This window comes from Liolophura sinensis, chromosome 6 (assembly GCF_032854445.1).
Source record: "Liolophura sinensis isolate JHLJ2023 chromosome 6, CUHK_Ljap_v2, whole genome shotgun sequence".
NCBI classification, from domain to species: Eukaryota; Metazoa; Mollusca; class Polyplacophora; order Chitonida; family Chitonidae; genus Liolophura; species Liolophura sinensis.
In genome coordinates this window covers 2,753,011-2,780,379 of record NC_088300.1, presented here as the reverse complement: position 1 = coordinate 2,780,379, position 27,369 = coordinate 2,753,011, and the positions used below count along the sequence as shown (strand labels likewise).

The window sequence follows — 27,369 nt, the reverse complement described above, 5'->3', positions numbered from 1 at the left end:
GCCCCACCCACCCACCCCCGCCTACTCCCAGTAATCTGTTAATTTTAACACAGTGTGTTGTCTGAGTGATGCTATGGATTGAAATCTGTTTTTATAACATAACAATGTGTCATATTCAACATAATATTTTGTTTGTCTAATAAAATCTTTATGTTGAAATAAAAGATGATGTGCTATAGTTATAACAGAATAAGCAGCTGTATCAGTAGAATACATTTTAGCATCATTCAGACAACAGACGTTGTTAGATTCAACAATTTTTTTAGAATGACTTTTTTCTTTTGCTATTGCACAACAGCACAACATGCCTAACACCCATTTATTTGACGTCCATTCTTGACAAGGAATACAAACAGATGTACACACGAACAAAAAGAAAAAGGACAAAGGCATACACTGTATATGCCGTGATCATTAGAACAGCTCTTTTATTTAACATTTAAGTTTCCTCAGCAAACTTCACAACCAGGATCCAACACGAGTAATCGATTGAACAGAAAAGCAGAACGAAGTGCACTGGTTAACCCTGAATCCAGCCAGAACTACATGTACATCCAAGTAAAACAACAACTAGTACAGGCTTTGTTTCAGAAGCATTAACTCCTATGTATATATAGAGCAAAAAAGTTCGCAATACACTCTACACCCGATGTCCCATCTGCAAGTGCTGGCAACATTCGATTTCCACTGATTAAGTATATATCCATGCGTTTGATTTGTGTTGAACGCCACATCGGATATATATAACAGCGTCTTCCGAAGGCATGTTGGCTAGTTGATTGGATCTTGTTGAAATACCTGGTAACTTGTACACCTATAGGTCACTGACTTACACGATCAAACACAGCCATAAATAAAAAAGAAAACATTACTCCATTCCTAAACAGTCGACAGATAAATTTAATAAGGTAATAGAGTTATTATTTACAGCCCAATTTTTGCGCTGTAATGAACAGAACATTTCCTTTTACTAATGGAATGTCATTCGTCGTCGCTATTGGAAAAGCTTTTGATGCATAATTCCTGCGAACACTTCGAACTACAAAACATCGTCGTCGATATTGGAAAGCTTTTGAAGCATAATGTCTGCAAGGACTTAAAGTACAAAACCAACATCGTGGATATTACTATATGTGATAATGTGTTTTAACTTTCCTTGCAACCAGCCATTTCACCTGCCTAATTTAAATTCATGAATGCATTTCAGTGAACAGGAGTTTTTTTAATACAAAAATAGTCTAATCTTTTTTCATATAAAAGTAGAAAATGCAAATGTGTTTCATGAATCTCTCGGTATTTTCTGCGCACAGGAGTTAAATACTTTCTGCGCAAGCTCATGAACACGCTATAATCAAAACCCCAAAGTCAAGACAACGGGAAATACATAGGCGCGCGTTAATTAATATCAAAGTAAAATATGTATTTTTACTTATAAATTAAACGATAACAATTTAACCTGTTTCAAACACACTGTAACCGGCTGACAAACATATGTATGTATATTAATTAAGAATGGATTCAGTCAACGATAATAATAATAATGATAATCTGATCAGTAAATAAATTAAACACATAATCTCCTGATCTGTATGGTGACATTCAACATAGATCGAATTTGGTATGACTTCATAATACTGTTTGGAGTCAACTGTGACACATACTTAATTAACGTATACAACGTATGTACGCCGCTGGAACATTTACAATTGTTACAAAGACCCCAGTTGTTAGTAGTCTCGCAGAATCTCGTTTGTCTATAGCGTCACATCAGGCGTCCAATAGATAGTCAGCATGGCAGCGGAATCGTCACATATGTCAAGTATACCAACGACATTCGGCTGTTCAAAACGATGACTTCTGATTGGTTAATTGGTTAACAGGCTTCCGCACGTGAACTTGCGAGAACAGCTTCTTGGAACTCTTGAGCACGTCATGGTTCACGTCAAAGTTGTGGTTGTAGTCAGAACCTTTTCCCTATTCTGTTATTTTAATTTCTAATAGGGGCCTCCGTGGCTCAGTCGGTTAGCGCGCTAGCGCAGCGTATTGACCCAGAAGCCTCTCACCAATGCGGTCGCTGTGAGTTCAAGTCCAGCTCATGCTGGCTTCCTCTCCGGCCGTAAGTGGGAAGGTCTGCCAGCAACCTGCGGATGGTCGTAGTTTCCCCCGGGCTCTGCCCGGTTTCCACCCACCATAATGCTGGCCGCCGTCGTATAAGTGAAATATTCTTGAGTACGGCGTAAAACACCAATCAAATAAATAAATAAATAAATAATTTCTAATATCTCTTACTAGATTTCAGATAATCACAAATTACCCAATCACATAATATCTCACTACGTTTGCCAACTGCAGCTATAGTGTGTTTCTGGTCCACTCTTTAGATTAAATGCCAATTAAGTATTCTCTGTCTGGTACTCCGGAAATGTCAAAGCATGCAATGTGGTTAAACATATGGTAAACAATTTTCCTGGTACAAGTTTGTTATAATATCACAATACTCTGATGAGTTCATGGGAGAAATGTATGTTGTCAGCCGTCGTGTACAAGGGTACTCAGCTACTTTCAATCCCACAAGAAATCCCGTTCTGAAGGAGTCACTTCTGCATGCTGAAGCCGAATCTTGGCAGCGGACTCATGGCTTGAGAGGGATCAATGTACGCAAGATGAGAGTTTTACAGACAATTACCTGCACTGGCGGAATGGTTGTATGTTGCAGCGTAGAAATGACATAACAGGGATGGATGAAGACGTTTTACAGAAGATTAACTGCACTACCACAGTGCCTGGGAGCCGAGGTGCAGTCATCACAACAGGAAGCTGACATGAAATGGGTACATGTAATCATGATGACGTTTTGCAGAAAATTACTGCCTTGGCACAATACACGAACTCATCAGTATAAGTGTCTTTCCTAATTAATTTCATCCACTGCGTGCTAATTCTAAGAATCAACATCGTCACAAAAGGGCCCAGCGAGAACAATCCACAATGACATTTCAGACTGGTCGACGGGACGGGGGGCATTGGTGGCCAAGCGCTGTGGCTAGCTTCCGGTGCCAGAACGAGACGTGTGGTGTTTTATTTTTAATCGTAAAACGACACAAATCAACTATTTTAGGAATAGGCAGAGCACCCATTTGACTGGATAAGCTGTCTGGGCCCCACCAATCAAATGCAAGACCGTGTGATTTGATGTTGAAGGTAGGCAGTACAAGATGTGACTCTTTACCCGGATGCCAAGATGGCCATGTTGTTTGTGGGAGTCACCCTCTGGATGAAGGCAACAGGGTCGATACTAAGCTAGGGTAGCCAGAGGCTTGTGGGAAACATTCTAACCCCTGCCCTCAACCACTGACTTTTTTTCTGTTGTTTGCAGATGCTCTTATCTGACAGGTTTTGGTTCAGTGCAAAGGTGAGAATGTTTCAAGTCCAGCGCCATCTCATCCCGCAGGTAGCGTATCTAGAACGCTAATGAGGCCAACACGTCGGCTATCAATCTTCTCAGATGTTTCCTGGCTCGAAGTCATCACCTGGGCACGAAGATTGGCCATTTTTAATATCACCTGGATCTGATTTCACGTCCCACAGTCTTTACAGTTGTGTACCGGAAGCTTCTCCTTGGAATTTAAATCGGTTCTTCTTTCTGCAAACCGAAGAGTGAAGTGTCCAGGGTAAATTATATTGGGTAACTGCGGTCTAGGGAGTCATCATCTGCCATCGACTCCTCGTTATCTGTTAACGGGCCGTTCACACCTGTGGTGACCTTCAGGGGCATGGCCTGATAGTTGGCGGGTGCTTTCAGCATGTAATATATAGACACCCCACAGGGCACAGCCGCCATGATCGTCATCACCCAAGAGCTGACCTGTGGGGAGAAGAAACAGTAGTGCTATTACAGTGGGTGAGCTCTGAGTACTCTCGCTTTTTTCAAGACCATGTATTCATCTAGTTTCGAACAAAGATGGCCATGAAGTTTTATACACTTCGAAAACTGTTACGATTCTTCTTGTTTACAAATTGTGTACATCCCGGTTGCTATTCATTCACACAAATAACTGTCATAAAGGTTAAATATGAATATCCCGTCTGAACAGACGACACACAACTTCAGAATGATTCCTTGATTATGCACTTGAGAGCAGTATAAGAGTGTAAACAAAAGTCTTTTTTTCCCTCAGCTGAATGGAACAGGGTTTTTATCTCGGACAAAAATGATTGCCTACGAGTACTTTTCAATTTGCAGGCTTGGATTTTTAGTTAATACTGCACAATCTTTCAGTCATATGACGACGAGGGGTCAAGAGGTGCGTGTTCATGTACTGGGTCTGCTTGTAGCGGGGCTATTCAATGCCGCCACTGAAGTAACATGCCAAAGACACCAGACATGACAACCCACTCAATCACATTATACTGACACTTGGTCAACCAGTCCTGTTTCCTTGGTTTGAACTCTCAGTTCTGAGCGTCAAGCGAGGCAGGAACAAGTATCACTTATTAAAGTCTTTAGTGTGACCCGACCTGGGTTTGATCCCGGGTCTCTCGACTCGAGGAGAACCTTTCAGCTTTGTGTCCTGAAGAATATGGACTTCTAAATGTACAGTGTATGAATAGGTGAGCCATTTGTGGCCTTATGGATATTTTTTTTGGTCCATAAAATTAGCGCATCAATAGATTGTCTATAGGCGCACCTTTCACACGCACATACCGTTCATGGCCTTATGTCCAGTATTGCTCACGTTGATTCAAAAGAGTGTGAAACATTTTAAGGACACTGTCTATCGACTGACCAATAAATTTCGCATCATGCGTAATTCACTTTTCTTTACGCTTTATATGACGGCTTCTACAATGTAGTGTGTGGAGGGGGGAACTGAGAGTTGCCGACTTCAAGCCCCCTCCCCCACCCTCATAGGGTTACAATTTTTTACCTGCGCAACAGTAATCCTGGCAAAAGGGGATAAAGTGCGCTTTGACGTAGTCTCCAGAGACCAGTCTTTTGTCGCGAGATCTAGACAGGCATATCTGGAACATAAAGACATAGGTAACCATTAGAAAGCTTCCCTATGTGTTATTAACTCTGACAATGCTGAACTCCTTTTATGGTACACGTAATCGGTTTGCATCCTTAAACATTCTTAGCTATTAATACTAACTTGTTGGAGGGAACTATGCTCATGTTGGCGCAAAGTTTACTGGCGCTGGATGACAGCAGGGCACTGGACACAAAGGCACATATACAGACAAGGGCGTGGGCGACGAAGATAAGCAGATACAGGGCCAGCTCCCTCCTGCAACACAAACACAAAAATACTGGCTTTAGTATCGCTTCTATGGTATGATTGATTGATTGATTGATTGATTGGTGTTTAAAATTGTGACTTTTCACCTAAATGAGTGAAGGAAACCTGAGTGCTCGGAGGAAACTCACCTCTCACCACCATTCCAGGAGTCAAACCTATCTCCTGTGACAGAACATACTACAGTTTCAGCCGTCAAACCTATCTCCTGTAATAGAACATACTACTATTCCAGGAGTCAAACCTATCTCCTGTGACAGAACATACTACAATTCCAGGAGTCAAACCTATCTCCTGTGACAAAACATGCTAAAATTCCAGGAGTCAAAGCTTTCTTCTGTGACAGAGCATACTACAATTCCAGGAGTCAACCCTATCTCCTGTGACAAAACATGCTAAAATTCCAGGAGTCAAACCTATCTCCTGTTACAGAACATACAATTCCAGGAGTCAATCCTAACTCCTGTGACATGACATACAATTCCAGGAGTCAAACCTTTCTTCTGTGACAGAACATACTACAACATACATCAACCAGATCCATCCAGCTTTTGTAATCCGTATTACAAATGCTATATTAAAACAAGCATTTGGAGATTTCTGGGCCAATGCGAATAAATAAGGAATTCTAACCAAGTGTAATGAGAATTATGTAATAAATCACACCCATCATGACGTACAGGTATTTTGTGTGGCACGCACGTGAATCTGGATGGGATGCACTTTAAGATTTGCACTCAAACTTGTCGCGGTTATTTCCATACTTTTGACTTATTAAATAAAACTTGTAGGTTTATCGTTCCCATCGTGGATAGATACTGAATATTAGTAGCTAATTTGTGTGTAGAATATCCACAGTTCTTGTTTCTCCAGGTAACACCATCTTGGGAAAATGACCTACACTATGGTGCTATTTTAGAAGTCCAGAGGGACCCCGAGGCTCAGTTGGTTAGCGCGTTAGCGCTCTAGCGCAGCATAATGACCCAGGAGCCTTTCGCCAATGCGGATGGTCGTGGGTCTCCCCCCCCCCCCCACCTCCGGTTTCCTCCCACCATAATGCTGGCCACCGTTGTATAACTGAAATATTATTGAGTACGGCGTAAAATATCAAATCAAATCAAATAAATAAATTATAAGTCTAGATAAAGTTAGACATTACGGCAATGAAGTCTGTTTTTTCTACAAACATGACCTTCCTAGAACTGTTCAGGAAGTGAACATGACGCCATATCATTAAACTCCAAATACATAGACACCCGGGAAAATAAGACATCTAACTATGACATACATATGCCCAATCAGGATATCCCTATGTGGGAAATAAAACACGTATGAAAGTGACATGACTATAAGCAGTAGTGAATTAGAGATTTAAACATGGCTTTGGGTATTTTTACGTTTTACTTACACCGTAAAGTACATCATGCAGTCACGCATATATAACTACACTTCGCGGTCAAATAGATGGAAGAGAGCAGCCTTAATTTTGTTCATCAGGGTGACTAGTTATTTATGTAGACATAAGATATATTTTTTATATTGTTTGAAGGAATTTATTTCTTTTCTTAGTCCAGTTATGTAGTTTTGCCAAGATTAAAACTACACACTGGTACGACTTCTGTACCGTGTTGAGCTGGTGTACATGCACGTGCAAACGATCTTTTCCGTATTTTCAGGATCTGACCGCAAAACACCGATAACCTAATGATCAATTTCCTACACATCTGACAAAAATCCGACATTCAATACCACGCCATTTTGCGTGCGTAATTAAACTTAAAAGACGGCTCCGGTGGCTAATGGTCCGTGTGAAAGACCTTAAAATTGACACTTGTTGATGCCTGGCTTGGCGTTCAGCATTGAGAGGTTAGAGCAAGTAAACAGGACTGGTTGCCCCGGTGTCAGTATAATGAGACTGGGTTGGGTGTGATATCTGATGTTTCCTTCGTAACATTTCAGTGGTAGCAGCACTTTCGTCTCATTGTTGTGACTGTGTGTGAACATGGTGTAGTAATATTGCAAACACTGTGCATGACATCGTTGTATGGCCTCCAGCCGGGGATTAAGTGAGCGGTTAAGGTTTATAGTCGTGCTTAACAATCATATGACGATCGGATTAAGTGTGCTATCTGCATGTTTATACTTTATTGATGCTTGACTAAAACTGTTACACATCAGATTATCATCACGCGTAATTGGTTTACCTCCGATAAATGAGTTCAATCGCTCGTTTACAGAGAGAGCTAATATACTGACTTGTTTCGAGGAATAATACGTTAGCGTACACGCCACTTACACTATACTGACAGGAACGCCAAGCCACTACTGCAAATGGCCCAAGTCAACAACGTCAAACCGCCGTGCTGGCATCGTCTATATAGGGGCGGCGAATTTACGACGTCAGGTTATGAGGATACTAAAGACTCATGCGTGTTACAAATACTATGTGTATAGCAGGAAAGGTCATACTGTCCTGTTGCTTAGAAGGAAATATCGTTTGCAGCAAAACTGCCGTCATTTTATGTTAGAATTTTATGTGTATGAATGTATACAGGAGGTCTGCATGTGTGATGCATGTTATGGCAGACAATGGGCATGCACATTTCTTGCGTTTACGTAAGATAACATCACTTTTCCTTCGCTCTTTCGTTGTTTATTTTACAACTGAAAACAAAATTCCTGCTACGAAATGTACCTGTCTGTAACCTTGGCATTTTGCAGGCGGAAGTGCCCCTTGGGGAGATTCGCTAACAGTAGTATTGTTGTCTGATGGAGGAACGCCAGTTTCGCGTAACGGTCTGCATATGTCTTATCGATGAACACGAACTACATGTCAAAATGTTTACGTTCTCCACGGGGCTACTAGACAAAGATGAACAACTGCTGCTTGTTAGTTATCATTCTCCGTGCCTACTATAGAGTCAAGACTGACTTTTTGACATGTTGTTACATAATGCACTTGCTTTTTGACCGGAAATACCAACCACAAATGTAAACTTGCTCAAAACATAAACCGTGTCATGGAAATGTAGCAAATTCGACGATCTGAACACTCTTTAAATATAGGATTAGCGATAACATTCAGAATCAACTATTTACTTCTTTGAGGTATACAGCTCAATTTCGTTCAAATTTAAAGTTCGTTGGAGACAATGACTGACTCTAATTCTATTCACGACGTAGGTCTTCGGAAATATTTCACGCGACATATAAATTTGCACGCTGTCTACATAGTTTCTATTACCCAAGAATTCATGTAGTGTTCAAAATGACAAACGGTCAAAAAAGCCACCGTAACACTGACGTTTACGCAGAAAACACACACTCATCATTATTTCCCTCTAGCTCTATCTTCCCACACAACATCCACATGTTTAACAGGGCAACAGACGGGATTACCTTCATAATGTATCGTCAGTGATCCATTGCCAAGAACACGAGTCCTAAATCCTGGTTTAGAACGGTGTGCAAGTCTCTAAGTCACATGCAAGAAGGAAATTTGGTTTGCCAGGGACTGTCGTTTTCCAACTTCCTGCCCCCATAAAGCTGATGATCGCCTGACATTGTATGTGTAAAACTCTCAATTGTATGGAATTGAAAAGCAATCAGATAAAGAAGCATTCTGGAAATATTGCTTTTGCAATGCGTATAAACGTCTCATTTCCTGGTCTGAGTCGTCAGAATAAAAGCTATATGTCAAAAAGTCTAGAAAGAACAAAAACGATCAAAACTCAATCTTGGTCTGTAATTTTTCTGGGGGAAGCCATGCGTATTTAATTCGGAACAGTTTTGAAAAAAAAGTAGGTAAGTTGTCAGACTATATAAATTTTCTACAGTAAAATTAGCATGATTTGGACTTCGGTTTGCAATTCCTTATGGTGAAGCCACATGTTTCAATTCAATGCCATACAGTTTTGGGGAATCAATCCAAATCTCCAAAATAGGACAAAAATGGTCATCATTTTTCTGAAAGATGAAGCCATGTCCCAAGCTTCAATTCAGTACACAGTGGAAATGCTTCAGGCCTATACAGCCCATTCGGGTGAACTTTCATCGCTGGAAGTAGTATAGGTCAAAGGTCGGCTTCAGCCACCAGAATGTAATGAGCTACATAAAAACCATAATGGCTTCTTGTGTAAAGTTTAATTCAAATTGGATTAGATTAAGTTCAGGAGATACAGTCCATGTGTTCACAAAAGTGTCACGAACGCCGAGCAGCACAATAAGGGAATTTCTCCCGCCCTAGAGAGACATAATTAATGTGTATTATATATCTAAAGACGCATTTGTCAGACTTTGACTAATAAAGCAAGGAAATCAGCCTGATACCTAGTACCATTTACTACTGGTGGAGTTTAGATTGAGCTCACTTTTAAATGGGATCGGTAGGAGTAATCATGACACATAAAGTAGTTTAAAGGTTTACTACTATACATGATGTAGACTGTGTACATGAATGTTTGAGTCTTAATGCCTAGTGCTCCCTTCACTGAATCATTTGTGAACAAAGCGTGAACATATTATCGTAGTGAATCTAGAATTTCTAGATACAGCATTACATGGATGTATTATCTGCATGATGATGGACCAGTAAACGTTGCTATCACTATATAGCAACGTTTACAACGTTGTGGAGGAGAGTTGTATTAAAAACACGGTCGTTGGTATACCGATCTGCAGAGCGTTAGAATCCTACGCCAATGAAGCTGGTCTCAGGTGAAATGTGCCATAGGCCTCAATAAACATTTTTGTTTTTCATTTCAGATCCTTTCAAGCGGGTTTATAAAACAATGAAATTTGCACCGGAGCATTTCGTGAATTACACTTCCCTCGGGTAATGCGTCTTTATCAGAATAAAAATTGGCACATTAGTACTGAATGACACGGGGATATACGGGTATCCGTCAGGTAAGTGTTAGGCATGGGGATCTTGATGGGTTTGACTATGTTTATAGGATAAATGTCAAATATTTGTATGCAGTCAGCTCAGCTGTTTCTATAAGCGATTTCTGTGTGTACTGATGGGACTGTGCAGGAGGATCTTCTGATTGTACATAAATATGTAAGAATTTGCAATGCTTTTCTGTATAACTTGCCTGGCCTGACAATTACGGTTAGACACATATATGCGTTTTCTGTACATTCCAAGTTGCTTGTGGGTTTTGCACCGCTGATTACATTGAGCTTACATACAGAGAACGTTAGAATGATTACTGCTCGCTGAACAGACATTCCTTGTCCTAACAGTCACCTGTTGTCGATGTAAGCTGCCATCATTCCAGTACGCAATACTTTACATATAATGCAGATCCGACACCTACATAATACGGCTCAGTGAGGACATGACGTCCACGAAGTCTCTCCCTAGTCCCTTTGCACTGTTTTATTGTGGTTGTTTATTAAACTGTGATGTGTCTTTTGCATTTTCTGTATTTCTAGACCAGTGGTTTTTAACAAATTGCAATTGGAGTGCATGTAATGTGCCTCCTTGTTGCAGGACGGATTTCCACCACTTTTTCATCTAGTGCTGCTTCACTGAGACGACTTGCCGAAGGCAAGTAAGCTGTCCCACCCAAGCAATTATATTGATACGGGTCAACCACTCGTTAAGCTTCCCGTTGATGCTGAACGCCAAGCGAAGACGCTACAACGTCCTCTTTTAAAGTCTTACGTGTAAGCCGACCCAGGATTGACCCTTGATCTCCCGCCCCCGAAGCGCTCCCCTAACGCTCCTTATGGCATGATGCTCTATAGGGAATGTATGTGTTGTTACTATGTGCTTGCGTGAACAGCAAGATTACAAAGCCTGAAGTAAACTGACAACAAGCCAGACTTCACCAGCTAGGTGCGAGCATTGGCCAGTTTAGACACTGTCGTCGCTGGTCTGGTTTTATGTACTCCCCAGGCTGTAGTCTTATATTTATATTTCTTCACATCCCTCCAAATTCGTCCACTGATAATTGGTTCCCAACATTTTGAAATGGAGCTTACTTCCAGGCAGCCTTTACATGCCCATATATATAGGTCACTCATCGATCAAATCGGTTTCTGTATCTATATACCATAACCTGAATCCCCGCCCGTATATGTACATGTAATTTCCTTTCAGGAATATAATGTTAAGCTGATCTTCAAACTGACCCACATTTTTATCGGTGCCTTTGCCATGTTATGCGAACATTTAATGAGTTCTGTTATAGTTGTGCTTACATACGTCGAAGGCTTACGCCGCCCATTCACACGTTTTTCTATACATGGAATTCACGTCACGACAAAGTCACGACATCTTCTCAGTGTTGAAGAAGTGTACTCACGTCAAAATCATTCCTCAAACAATCAGAGAGAGCAATTAACCTGCTGAAGAATGTGATGATGACCCATACCTGAGCTTGACGAACCACTAATCTGCCTTATACCTGTGTTGTCCGGGTCACTGATTTTACACTAAGCCGATGACACATGCCAAGTCATAGACCACTTCAACTCTATAGCTGAATTAAAAACTAGGTCGTCGTGAATATATATATATATATATATATATATATATATATATATATATATATATATATATATATATATATATATATATATATATATATATATATATATATATATATATGAAAGAGCACATGGAGAAGAAGGACAAGAAGAAATATTGTTTCTTTAACTATATAAGCCTAAATACTTTTCCTATGGTCGTTTATTTAGGACTCATGCACTTTAGGGGCAAAGGTCATCAATTTATAGAGGCGGTACACGCATCTCAGCCACAGCTATACAGGGTGTGTGTGGTCTTCGATATACAAACACAGGTTATAATTGTTGTGTAGTAGAAAGTTCTAGAATACGTTTTGAATCGAAACTATATCGCCACGTTTCTGTTTGACCCTTTCGTTTGCTTTTATTAATATTTTATTAGTGCTGTACCTCGTACTCAAGAATGCCTTATTTGTATGACGTCTGTCAGTTTCAGGGCTGGGGGAATCCCGATAAAGCCCAAGGGGCAACCAGCTATCTATACCAGGTAAACGAAAGCACTTGTCCAACCTATATATACATATATTTTGTCTTCTCAAAAGGATAACAAATATAAGGTACGTAAATGGATGGGCAGGGATTATAGAAGTCATGGATGGAAGCATTTTAATAGTCATACAACGTGTACATGCATGCGATATGCTAACCTCATTCAGACATGCATGTGAGAGGGGAAGTGTCGGTTTACCACTCTCGTATGTGCCACACAAGCAGCTTAATTACAGACAGGTAAAACTATGCTACGAAAGCGTCGTAAAGAAAATGAATGTCTGGACACATACAGTTAATACATGTAAATAGGCCCATGTAATACATGCTGTTCCTGGCGCAAACAATATGGCGCAGGTTGATTTGTTGATAGACTCACTGACTGACAATAATTTATGCTGTATTTTGTATCACACTACACTTTGTTATCCAGGTTGTCTCAATATCCCACATCACAGGAAATGCCTTCTTTATATAATCTCAGCATATATACAAGGGCCAGCAACGGATATAATTTTTTTTGATATTTTCTGAAAAGTATATAACACATATTCATAAACGTGACAGGACTGTAATACAGTATAGGGTAAGTTTCGGTACGTGTCAAGATAGCACGATAGCCCCATGTATACAGCCCAGTCTTACAGGCAATCATCACGTGATAGATATGGTCGTCGAGGTCAAATTTAAATTGATTTCACTTACTAAGAAAAGACACGTATATGGCTGTCCTAAAGCTCATGACGATTCAGCAGCACACATATTGTCTTCGTCGGAAAGGAAAAGAATACGGGCTAAAGAAAACAGTCAATCGGAACTGGGCTGTGCGCCCGGGGCATCGCTCACAGAGGGAATATCTTCCTGCCATTATGTTAAAACAACGACGACGGATCAGTGCCAGATGATCATTTTAGCGACGTTGCCAAGGCTCGCCACATGGCTTCTGCACATGACTATATCCATTACATAGGAAACAAGCGCCGATTCAAAAACGCTTATGTAGAAGCGGGCACATCTGGAAATCAACAGGCGTAAGGGCAGTTGTCCTAAATGTCGAGCTTGATGCGCTGCATTGCTCTCAATGTCAGTTACTACATCTTAAAATGATACCATTGTTCTTTTCTGTAACGTAGATTTTGTATTCAAGTCTGTCTGGTCAATGAACAGTACATCTGAAGCAACACAACGAAAGTATAATTATACTGTATATAAGAGGTGTCCAATGTTAACATGTTGGCAATCTCCACGGGAATTAAGAGGACAGAGACCAATCACGACAGCCATTATTATCCAGAACACAGGAGATGACATCAGACCATGTTGCTATAGTGTTTCATCTCTTAAATGGAATACCTGGGTTTAATTCAGAATCTGTGCGACAAAACATTCCTGTACCAGCCGTCAACCAAAACGGTCGTTCTTATCAATAATACCAAAACAACGTTCAGTATACACCACCAAAGAATTGAGAAAGTTATTGATTTATTTGAGTGGTGGTTTACGTCGTACTCAAGATTATTTCACTTATACGACAGCAGCCAGCATTATGGTAGGAGGAAACCGGTCAGAAACGACCATCCGCAGGTTGCTGGAAGACCTTCCCGCGTAAAGTCGGAGAGGATGCAACCACGAGCTGGACGAACTCACAGCGACCGCGTTGGTGAGAGGCCACTTCGTCATGGAACCGCGCTGGAGTGCTAACCATCTCGGCCCCAACTGAGAAAGCATACAGGTACGGAATTAAGATTGATTCGTTAAAAGAGAAGCCGTCAATCTTTTAGTCGAATGAATGAAATCTGTATCCAGCTTGTGTACCATGCTAGTTTATAAACTGCCAACAATCAAAACATGTATCCCAGCTGCGCTTTATTTGCAACTATTGATATATCCAAGCTGGCGATCATGCCATGCCAAACACTTTCAGCCTGTATGCGAACTAATTGGTTGAGAAGAAAACATCTCTTCCCTGCAACATTCACATGCAGTAGGCCTTTAACTTGAGCCATAGATGCAGGAGCCTGGTACAGCTTTGTATCTTTTTATTTTTCTTTTCTATATTGTCCTTCACGCCGCTTCATGGAATAAACACATATTTGACTGAGGATTTTCAGTCCGGCATCTCCATTTAACTTAATAATCATAAATACGAACCGTTATGTGATTCCGGGGAGGCGAGGGTTATTCCTGCCGGACGAATATAATTAAGTAGGCATAAGAAAGACGCATAGCATATACGCTATACGATTCAAATTCCGATATTAAAACTCCTAACAGAGGAACGCGTGTAGAACAACCAAGATATAAGGTGCGTAAATAATAATCGAGTATAAGTGCAAATAAACCACGCAATAACATAATCCCGTGGGGAATATGCACTTCTCGAGAGAGCAGACCCAGCTTGCACTCCTTTTCCCATCCAGCGGCGACTTCCGCTTTTTCGTACATTTGACGGAAAGCCTGTGTCTCTGTGTTAGATGGAAATCATAAACACCTGCATGGCTGAAGGGTCAATGGGAACGCAAACGTACACAAAGCCTAGTTAACGTAATTCTGAATCTCTGTAAAATGAAAGATCAAAGGCATAAAAAATGTAAGTACCACCTGACAGGTTTTCAAATCAATGTAATACATTTAGATGCCATTTGTTCATATTTATAGATAGATTTTGGGAATTAGCCAACCCTACTAATCGGTTTCTTTTATATTTATAATCGTTATTCGTGGTTACACTTTCTGAGTATATTGCTGTATTAAGCCCTTTAACACTGACCGAGTTAAGCATTATGGATGATCACCCATGTACACGTATGAGCCAACTCGACGAGTGATTCATAGGAGTAGCGCCCATAAAGTCCACGTGACCATAAATGACAATAATGGTGTTACCAACCCACTCCCTATTAATGAAACCTTAATAGAGAGTGCGTAACCTTCCATGTATGGTCGGATACGAACAGGAATTTGCATTCTCTACGTGTCTCCAGGCTGCGAGTTGCTTATGGTTAAAGCTCTGTTTATCAACCGGCAAACAAGTTTCCCCCACATTGGGTGAGATACTCGTGTATCTGGTTAAAATACTGGTAGATTCTGTAATCACATAAAAGGGGTGTGAACACAGAATTTCAGTGGATCTGTACGGATCTGTACGGATCCCCCCTCCTCCCCCTGCGCCGACCTCCTTCAACCCCGATACAATCACCATACATGTGAGACCTACAACTCAGCAAGCATCAACAAGACGCTCCTGGACAGCGTACAGCTCCTATCAAACACTTACAGATATCGGGAGAGCGTAAACCTCATGCACTGGAAACATTAAGAAATCGTCGAGAACAGGTATAAATCTTCTGTCCCTCCTGTGGCCAAACAATCCACATAATCGCCCTGCAGAGTGCAACATTAACTATGGGGCAATGGGAAGAGGATAGAACCTTCACTTCGTGAAGGGCTGCCATTAGCACAAAGAGCCTCTCGGACAATGCAGACTGTTGACCGAGAGAGTTTTAACCGCTCCGGCAAACAACGGTAAATCACTGTACAAACATGTCTCGTTAGAAGCCAAACAAACTACAGCAGCATTCCAACGGCTACATTAACGAAAAGGAAGTGCTCATACAAAGAGCTGACATTTTACACAATGCCAGATGTTGCCCATGCAGTTGTAAAGCCCCATTTTATACCCAGAAAAGTCTCTCTTATAAAATCCGAAATTTGCATATATATATATATATATATATATATATATATATATATATTTACACGTCCATGTTCATTTGCAGTCGAGACCCAATTAAGCACCAAAAAACAGAACACGAATCCTCCACAGACACAGACGCACGGTCCCTGGGCATTTTCTCTATACCAGAGCACATTGGAATCCGTCAGCAGTAGTGATGACAATAGACCATTCATTCTATACCAGAGGACATCGGAATCCGTCAGCAGTAGTGATGGCAATAGACCATTCATTCTACACTAGACGTCATAGGAATCCCCAACCGATACTGATACACGGTATTGGATCATTCACTCTACACTAGACGTCATCGGAATCCCCAACCAATAGCGATACACGGTATTACACCATTCATTCTATACCAGACGTCATCGGAATCCACAACCAATAGTGATACGCGGTATTAGACCATTCATTCTACACCAGACGTCATCGGAATCCCCAACCAATACTGATACACGGTATTGGATCATTCATTCTATACCAGACGTCATCGGAATCCACAACCAATAGCGATACGCGGTATTAGACCATTCATTCTATACCAGACGTCATCGGAATCCACAACCAATAGCGATACGCGGTATTAGACCATTCATTCTATAACAGACATCATCGGAATCCCCAACCAATAGCGATACACGGTATTAAAACATTCATTTTATATCAGAGGTCACCCGAATCCTCCAGCATTAGCGATGCACCGTAACACACCATTTTCTCTATACCAGAGGTTATTCGATTCCTTAACACATACTGGACGACATCCTTTCAGGACTGACCATAGAGAAGGGAAAATAACCGCTGAGATTGTGAAAGTGTAACATACTTGGGCAAACAAGGACTACATGTAGCTGGTAATATATACAGCACCATTAACGCTGTAATTGCAAGGTTCACTCATTTACTAATCAAACAGAAATGTCTATTAACAATCATACTCTCAATTCTATATATTAATCTAAACATCCAATCAATCATACAGCACCGGTAAAGTGAAGGGCGAACGGAACAAAAATTAAATCAACATTCACGAGACCCATCCCCTACACAGCCATTAACATCCATGTAAAAAGTGACCATAATTGACTACATGAAAGGAGAGGCTATTATCAGCATTGATGGATGCGAGGAAGATTCAAAGTGCGAATCCCAACAAAAACTGTCCTTGGTGGTCCAGAATTTGGAGCAGAACTAAGTTTGGCGGTCAAAGCATTACACTTGGAGCACACTTACGTTTGGTGCATGGTATTGGCTTAACATTTGGGGCAGAGCTACGTTTGGAGAAGAACTGTCTTTGGTTGTCAGGGCTTAACATTTGGAGCAGACATTCCTTTGGAGGTTCACGCCTAGATTTTGGAACAGAACTACATTTGGTGGGCAAGGCTTATCATCTGGAGCAGAACTACCTTTGGTGGTTCACGCTTGGCATTTGGAACCGAATTACCTTTTAAGGGCGAGGTTTGACATTTGGGGCAGAACTACCTGGTCCCTGCTGATAACGTTTGGAGCAGAACAACATTCATTCTGGTAATACGTTTTGTTTTATGGTTTTCGTTGTCAGTGTTTCATACATATTAAAATGCCGGCTTACTAGCTGTTAAGTTCAATCTAAATGTTTGATTGCAGGCCTTTGGCTGAGCTATTAGCATTTGGAGTAGAACTACCTTTGATGGGCTGGGCATAGCAATGATAGGATTTGCATGGCACAGAACGTCCTATAACTTAGAGCTTTAAACATTTGTGTCACCACTTGGTAGTGCTGGCTTAGCATTTGGGATAATATTGCACCATGTGACAGCCATTAATTTCATCAATTAAGCCATATGTTACGTTATTACGCATCACCAATCAAGGCTTACAGGCCAATGTGCGACTGTTGAAGAATATACCTTTCACATTTCACAAACCCATCATTATTATATCCATTTTCAAATGACAATTATCTTAATATCCAATTTATTAGTGATCTGGGCTTTATGTGTGTATCACAGTGGCAGATATGAAACGGGACACCCTGTGACCTGATATTGCACCAGATGAATTCATCTACTCTTAGCAGCTGGTGACAACTGATAAGGGTAGGACTTTATATATAGTAGATGTGAACATAAAGTGTTGTTAGAATAACCAAGTCTGGAAAATCTAATCCAAGTTGACACATCATGTAGATGAATACATTAAAAACTCACTCAACAAGTACCTGTTCATAGCTTCAATTCACCACGCCAGAGATTAAATTCAATCACAAGGGCCAGATCGCATCTGTACACAATATTTAATAGTTTATGCATGCATGATGAAAGATATTATCTGAACGGTATAGTGCTAGAACTGTTCATAAAGTTCACATAACGTTTGACAAATGGGTGTCAGGCATACAGGTTTATAACAACAGGAATCAGTACCACTATCTGAACAGCTGTACTATACATGTCTTTTTAAGCATGTATTTCATCCAGGGTATTGAAGGAAAAGAAAACCTAAAAACATGACACTATAGGCTGAAAAGAGCACATTTTTTTTTCTATCTGGTGCTGCCTACTGCATAATTTTTGCCATTTTTCCTCGACATACACGTAAAGCCTGAAAACGGCAAAGCTGGCATAAATCGCCGAGCCCGTCGCGTCCTGCATCTTGTGTCAGCCAATGAGAGCCGGCTTGTTCGAGTAAACTCGGAACCTACGTCCAACATTCCGGTTTCCCGATCGTCAGGCGGAAAACTAACTGTACTGTTCGCTCGTTCTGGGAAGACGAGTTTTACCGGAAATGCATGAAATGCACTTCGGCGGTATCCGACGGCAATTCTCCTCCTAACACAGAAGACTTCAGGACTAGTTCTTATGCAAAATGGAGTCGCCCACAGCGGATTTTTGCGCTGACTTTATTTATAATTTGTCAACTTTAAATTTTCTTCTCCTTTAAAGTTCGGGCATTGTTGAAATATTTGGCCAGCTTTTTCTAAATGCAGAACTAAGCTAAGGAATAATAATATATGTAATTTGATCCCCAATAAATGTCTAGAACGGGACATGTAACATACTTTCCATACGAAAATTTCCCCCTAATTTAATATTCAAAACATTTTATCGGCTCTGAAGTTGGACGGACTAAATAATGCCACATGCATGCCTCTGACATCAGAGCACGTCGATACCTCGTTTTGCACGTCTTGCATGGTAGATCGCTTAGTCTTGTGGTATTCAGTATTAACCAAATTAAAATGCACGATTATACTCGTTTTTCAGTTCAGTCTAAATGTTTTATGCAACACCTGTGGTCTAACTCTTTCGTAGACTTCGAAAAAGAACAGAATATCCACCATAAAACGCTATTACAACTCTTGAGGGCTAGCTATATATACTGGCCTTATATCTGCACTGATCAGGCATCGATGTAAAGGATTATTTTACTAGTAATTCCACTGAAAGCCGTAACGTTAATCCAGACAACCGATAACGCAGGATACCCCCACACAGAATATACAGACAATCAACCTGATAACATAAGCCACAAATATATCATTCCACATACCACTCCACAGTGGGAATGTAGGCTTCTGGCGCCAATAGACCGCAATTTGTAGCTTGATATAGAAAATATACCCATGTGATTTGTCGCTGGGGACGGTTTCCAGTGCTTCTGTATAGTATATAGTGGTGGTGGTGGTGGGGTGGAGTGGGGTGGGGGTGGGGGTGGGGATGGGTGGTTGGGGGTAACCAGGGCACAGCCTGGGTGGAAGGAAGCCGAACAACCATGTGCAGGTTTCTGCAAGACCTGTTTATTCAATAAAAGCCCCATCCTCCACTAAGAGAAACAAAAGCAAACAGCTGGACCACCTGCCAGTAAAGTGAAACTAACGACCACAAAATGCATGATACAAAAGGCTACCCGGCCAAAAAGTAGACCAGCTAAAATAAAGAGAAAAAAAAAACAAGAAACCCCCAACAAACAGGAAATCAGTAATTAGAAAATGTGTCCTTTATTTATGTTGCTGTATAAGAACAAACAGTTATGATGTTATAAACAGAGATTTGCGACAAAATTATTTGTCAGACACTGCATTACACATTAAAACAGGAATGTTGGGATTTTCATTGCATGGTGTTAAAAAAATGAAAATGCAGAAAAACCATGTGGAAATTCATATCCGTGTATCTGGCGGGTCAGGTTATACAGTTTGTGATGACTGGTAATAAATGACATGTCACGTGTGTAATAACGGGCACATCCGGTTTTTTAATTATATATATTCTACAGACTGGATACATAATGCGCGTGTCTTTTGGGCATCTTTGAGAAAAGTTAACTTTTTATTTCAGGTTTAAAAAGCTCTTATTCATATATATATATATATATATATATATATATATATATATATATATATATATATATATATATATATATACATACGGTTTATTTCTTCGCGTCACACTCGATGGCACACGACATTTTACATTGCTGCCAACGTCATCTCCTGAAAAGCCTGTTTTTATTTTGTTCACGCAATTTATACCTGCTTAGTTAAGTCTATGAGTCACATGTATACATTATAACCTACACGTATACCTCATAACCTACAGGTGTGCTGTTTGAAAACCCACTATGGTGACGTTAACGTGTTTTAATACTAAAAAAAAATATCTATGAAAAAATCATAGTTGAGAGATTTTGGACAGTTTTATATATACACTGATGCTCGTTGATGCTTCAAGCATGATAGCGTGCACATTGTCACCAGTTTTGCATGCATTGTGCACTGTGTATGCCGATGTACATTTTCGTGAATTATGAAACGGTGAAACAAAACTTGCCAGGTCAAGAGTATGTAGTACAAAGCCAGCTCTGCAAATAGAAAGTTGCATATAAACCAGTCTTGGAGGCTATCTACATTCCGTATTGCCCGGTCACATATTATTGGTGACATAGGTCACTTCACATTTCTATACCTGCATGAGACAGGGTTTTATTACCACTGTATACGACCAGACTTATTTGTACAATGTGTAAAATATGGACATACATTTTCTCACGTATTGTGCAAGCTGTCAAGTAAACATGTATAAAATGTACGCCTACAGTATACGGTATGTTGAAATAACAAAAAAAGTTACTTTTTATACAAAACTGCATAACTGTATGGAAGAGGTTTTTTTTTTTAACGTATCTCTTGTTACGTTACCCATGAAGGTGCATAAGGCGAGCGTGGGTCGGCCAGAGGACGTGGTGAGCCAGCGGGCGAATGAGTAAGATGGATGGGCCGACTAAAGACTGACGGGCGGATACATGCAGGCGAGCATGGGTTAGAGGGAGGACAGCCGACAGGCGAGCGGGTAGATGGATTGGCGGACGAAAAGATGGACGGGCGGACACATGCAGACGAGCAGGGGTTAGAGGGGGGACAAGCGGACAGGCGAGTCGGTAGGTGGATTGGCAGACGAAAACACGGACTGGTGGATATACAGGCGAGCAGCCGGCTGGCCGGAGAGATGTGCACAGACGAGCAGACGGACAGGCGGACATGAACGCCAGCACTGGTTGGCGGGAGAAGTGGACTGTCGAAAAGACGGACAGACGTCAGGGAGACACACATACAAGCATAATCTGTACCACTATTACATCCACTGGCTGTTTTTACGCCGTGCTTGCATGGGCTTTTTATACTCCAGCGTGCATTAAATTATTCATTCATTCTTCGGCAGCCTGGTAACTGTGGTCTCAACAGCATACATATGTATACATATCACAAACAGAAGAAAACAATAAATCTGGCTAAATATTGCGTGGTTTGAGGACAGGCTTGCTGAACAAATAAAATGATGACATCAGAAACACGTGAAGCAAAAACAACGTATATCATACATGCCTTGTCGAACATGCCTGAATCTGTGATATATATATATATATATATATATATATATATATATATATATATATATATATATATATATACATTATTATTATTATTATTATTATTATTATTAGGTTTTGGCGGAATACACCCATGTGTGATCGAATCACACCAATTTACACATCGCCTACGGTAAATTAGTATGGATATGCTACCGCCCAGAATCAATAAGGTATATGCACTGTTGTCACGACAGATTTATCAAGCATGGACATGTGTGACGTCCAAAACTAGACGTCCAAAACTAGCCGTCCTTATACTGCTGATGGGTCCCGCAAAACAATACCGACAAATATACAGGCATTACGATCACGTCTAAAAGTGCATGCATGCTTGTGATTATTGACCTGGAACGCCCATCATGGTGGACGATTGGTACACTATATATTCGAAGATTGGTTATGGCCGCTGCAGATTTATAGTGCAGTCCATTTTGAAATTATTTCTTGCTTTCTTTACTGATAACAAAGATTTATTATTTGATTAGGTTAATTGTTCGTTATATCGGCTTTAGAGTTAATCACATTTATCGGTAATATGACACACGTATATGTGAATAACATATAGCTAACGGTATAGTAACAGCCTGCACCTGTTGTAACAACAGATCGATATCAAGCATTGCCTTTGTCTTGTTAAAGACACCGCTGTTTTCTACGATTGTAGGAACATTTACACAGAGGAAACTTCCCTATACCCAGTCGCGCTTTAATATAGAGAACTTGCGTACCGGTATATAAACAACTACTTCATACCCAGTTTACATATATACCACTGCACTCGTGGTTCGGGAGATGAATTTTATTAATTTAACTTATTGCATGTAGTGCAAGTCAATGTATTACTACATGATTTTAAGATTGTGCCTAAATGCAAATATGCACTCCGCTGATTTATACGAAAGCCTTCATGCATGGCGGCGGTGCGGTGAGTGCATGGTCGTGACCGCATTGGCTGGCCGAAACTGGCAGACTCGAGCAAGGCACCTTTGTGCACTCATCCAGCAAGAAGCGGATCGGACTGGATTTGCTCTGAAAATCATCGCTGGATACAGCCGGAAGTCTGGGTGCCACCCAAACATGCTGATGGGGATATATTATCAATTGGCGCTATTCGGCGGGTGAATCGCGAGGTACTTCACGTTAGTAACAGACGCTGACTGATGGCCCTCGGCCGAGAATCGTGGTCGGGTCAGGGACAGTCATTAACCGCGAGGACGTGTTGCTCGGCATCGAGAGCGTGGGCATCAGTAGATGTGTTGTACAGCGTGCTTCTTCAGCCTATAGCTGTGACGCTGGACCAAAGCATTAACGAAAATAGGAAAACCAAAGCTAAATATAATACCCTGAGCTAACAGAGTAGTGACCAAGCGAAGACAAAACTTCCCACAGAAAGCACATGGAAAACATCGATAGCAGCCATTAGGTCGTCACCATTCACTTATATTACTCATATCCATTTCCAATCCAATTGCTTTACAGGTCAAATTAAGCTGGACTGACCATAGTCTTCTATAGGAAGCTAAGCATATATATATTTATACAAGATCAATACACGGACTAGACCGCACAGCGTGGACCAGCTCGTTTGGCTGAAGGCGCGGGAAAGGGGCTATATTAGCTGCCGTATGTTATAGCATTCTATACAAAGATACACAGACAATAGATATGAGCCTACAATAATATCTAGATCGATCACGGTATAGCAGGACGCTATTCAGCGCTTTACCTATGATTACCATTAATAAATCCCTTTGTAATTGCAGGTGTAATTCAAAATTTGAATTTTTTTTCTTTTTTTTTTAGGTAAATAGGGCCTAATAGGCCTACGATCATGTGTACACATGTGCTTAAATACAGGTAGTTTTTTTCTTCTTTCACAAACTGGATAACAGTTGAAATACAATCGTCCATGAATGTGACAAGATTAGGAATACCAAAGTAGACCCTCCCCCTTCCCACCACCACCCTCCCTCAAAAAATATCAACAGAAAAAAACAACAACAAATTTTCAACTGTCAGGATTGAACACGCTCCACACATTCAGGGACTATGGTTTTTAAATATCACGAAATATTTGCTTAGGTTAATTACTTTATCAGTGTTTTACAACATAGGCACAGTGAAAATGTTTGTACCTGACGATCTTCCTGACTTAAAGCAGCAACCGAGTTAACGATACATATCCAATTTGAATTTCATGATATATATATATATATATATATATATATATATATATATATATATATATGTAGGCTATGTTACATATCACTATATATACCATCTGCATCTTCACACTGCTAAATTCGTGATTTAGGTGCGGTATCTCATCATGATATCTCGGATGCGGTATATGCACTCTACATACATCGTGAGCCCAGTATGAATAAACCTGCTGATATCCTGAATGAAGTCATGAATCAGCTGACGACGACACATCAGTACAAGGACCAAACGTACTTCAGTGACGTGGTTACTTACCCAGTCTCTTTCAGTGTTCTAATCAAGTGAATGGTGAACCATCCCCAGACAAAAGCATGAATAGCCACAAACACAGGCAGGAATATGGTGAAATGACAGAGACTGCCATCTCCCCACCCCGTCTTGTCCCCGATTCTTGCCACAGAGCTCTCGTTCGGGGATATCGAAACTGTCAGTCTAGCGTTGAGAATGCAATGGTAGTCATACTTGTAGTACAGCTGTCCCAGAGGAATGAATGTACTAAGGGCGAAAATCACCGCCAGGGTGTGCGACAAGAGCTGGGTTGTCCTTGGTACAAATTTCGGCACACTCATCTTGTCTTCTGCCCGTCTGTTTTGTGTAATAAAGCTGGGAGCCACTCGCCGACAGCCAGGGAACAAGCAGCGAGCGTCAGTAGCTCAGAGCAGGCGAGTGTGAATGGAGCCGCCGCAGAGTAGTCAGCTGATAGGCATGTTCGATAAACGGCCTTGGCTGGCCTAGCGCTCAGTCGAGGACGAATACATGTTATCAACACTTAGCGCCTGACCCTGCTCTGCCCAGGACGACTGGTGGATAAATTCTGGGAACGAAACCCCTCTACTCTCAGTTAGCAGCCATCGAGGGTGCTGACATAACTTACGTACATGCCGTGGAGTTGGTCGTCACGTGCACTTTAGGTGCGGTATGACTGTATGGAGATCGGCAGCCCGTCACACTGATAGACCTTTGACCTCACCTGATCTGACCTTCGAATATTAAACTATCTATCGACCTAAATATGCTGACATAAACTGTTTACATGCGGACATGGTGATAATGCAGTTGCAGATTGGTACATTTTACATAAGCGAATGCTAGAACAATGTAACAACGCAAATTTGGAACATTACACTCGGCCAAGGCCAGGGCGTATGTAATTTACATACACGCATTAAGGCCGTCTACCTTGTCCATAAAATTAACCGTGGAGGTATACCTCCATGTCCAAACAAAAATAGTCACAAGTAGTAAAACTCAGCAACTTATAGTAGACGACGAGGGTAATTATTCGAGTTATGACTTTGTGCAACATGACAAAGCTTGCTCCAATTACAGTTTACAAGCCACTGGTACTGACAACTGCATGGAAAAGGTACAGTCAGTGTTATACAACTGCCAGGCGGCCTCATCAAACTGTAAAACAAAGACTATGCCCATACCAATCCGAAAACAAAAATTCATTTTAAAAAGTTTAATTAAAATTTCATTAAAATTATTATTATTATTATTATTATTATTCTTTTGTGATAGTGCCACATTTTTGTCCATACTTATTTAATAATTCAAATTATTTGAAACACAATTGGCCCGTGAAAATGGCAACGTTGACTCAATATTGATACGAATAAATCAAATCTGATTGGTGCCAGTGGACAATTTTGGGTTGTGTGTTTCGGGAAAATTATAATTTCTGCACTTATTTGCTTGTCAACAGTAGGCCTATTATTTCTTCATGTGTAAGACCTGCTGTCTTTGCAATACATTATTAAAAGAAGTATTTTTATATTATTCGATATGAAATCCACTCGACGTCATTTGTTTGAAATGGAATATGAAATGATCAATAAATATAACATATATTATATCACCAGAACTGAGCCTCGTGCAGTAAATCAACGCCTATAGACAGCTATAGGTGCAAGTCAGTTTATACTTTTTACATAGGTCTATATTTTCCAGATGAAGTAACACCTCCATGTATATTAAATCAAATGTTACAACAGAAGCTACACTATGTTCAATTTTAGTCTTGCCTGCTCCGTATTAGATTTATTCGCCAAGGCCGTAGATATCATAAAATCTAAATGTCATCCTTCGCAACAAGTATCCTTTTATACGGAGCCGTAAAAGTGACATGGTGAAAAAAAAATTTGGAAGAGAAAACAAATGACATGGTGAAAAAAGTGTTTTTTTTTTTTGAAAACTCACTTTGAAAGTCGGGGACCGAGTTTACAAGTTGGGGCCCCAACATAACTGATCAATAATAATTAAGGGTTACGCTATAATCTCATCTGTTTATAGGGGTCTCCGCAAATTAACTTTAGTGGCCTGCCAATTATACTTTCTCAGTCCCAAATGTTCTTTTAGACAACAAGGGAAGCGTATATATAGCATGCCTTAGTTCCACCCTGCCCAGATTAAGTACATGTATTCGAATAATGCCTCCCATATAGCTGTTGCAGTTGAGATGGAAAGAACTCAACTAGGCTATATAAGAGCTGGGTTGCACGCTGTATTTTGTATTTTATTTTAAATTTTGAGTCTGTTTATTAATAAGCTGCCTTGTTGATACAGGGAAATGCATTGTCCGCCTTAAACAAGTCGGTCTACCGCGATGTAGGCCTACTCTTTTATTATTTCAGCACATCAGTTTTCTGCGTAGACCTAGTGGTGCTTGTCAAGCAAAGCCGTTCATGTCCATGAAGTCCACAAGCAAGGCAGCTTGGCAGCTGAGAATATGCGTTTTTAAATAGATTGGAATTGACATGTGAAGGTGATCTTGCCAATTGTAATTCTTGTTCTTGAATTAAAATACAAGTTATTTATCTCATTGTAAGACCCTAGTCAAAACATGTAGAGATCGGTGAGAGATGCTCGTATGTGACTGCCACATAGGCCGTCAGATAGCAAACGACCTGTGACTGGCAAATTAAATCGGGGCCCTGACTTTAAAAGGGGTTAATTTTTTTTCTCTTCCCCCCAAATTGTTTTTTCACCATGTCGTTTTGTTACCTTCAAACTTGTTTTTTCTTCCAAAAATTTTATTTTCACTCGTCACTTTTACGGCTCAGTACTTTTATAAGGTTGGCGCAAGTGGCAAACCCGATATTTGACGCTCACATAAAAAACTAGGTCACATTGGGTATGTCCATTTGACATGTAGAAGAGGAAAGGTTTTCA

The 27,369-nt window shown here is 40.6% G+C and overlaps 1 protein-coding gene across 1 annotated transcript; it reads right to left on the bottom strand.

Moving 5' to 3' along the window:
• Nucleotides 1–318: 318 nt before the first annotated feature.
• Nucleotides 319–25,011, bottom strand: LOC135467888 (uncharacterized). The gene is made up of 4 exons (XM_064745800.1): nt 24,451–25,011; nt 5,154–5,288; nt 4,929–5,022; nt 319–3,865 (listed from the first exon to the last, which is right to left on the bottom strand). Exons 1-4 carry the CDS (start codon nt 24,762–24,764, stop codon nt 3,677–3,679), a joined length of 732 nt encoding a protein of 243 aa, XP_064601870.1. The 5' UTR covers nt 24,765–25,011; the 3' UTR covers nt 319–3,676.
• Between the last annotated feature and the right edge of the window lie 2,358 nt (nt 25,012–27,369).

What these genes read in the sequence shown, in the direction of transcription:
- LOC135467888 (XM_064745800.1), bottom strand. Translation starts at nt 24,764, where the DNA reads ATGAGTGTGCCGAAATTTGTACCAAGGACAACCCAGCTCTTGTCGCAC. An exon ending in AGAACACTGAAAGAGACTGG is followed by an intron (nt 5,289 to 24,450) that starts GTAAGTAACCAC and finishes TTTGTGTTGCAG; the next exon opens with GAGGGAGCTGGCCCTGTATC. An exon ending in AGCATAGTTCCCTCCAACAA is followed by an intron (nt 5,023 to 5,153) that starts GTTAGTATTAAT and finishes TTTATGTTCCAG; the next exon opens with ATATGCCTGTCTAGATCTCG.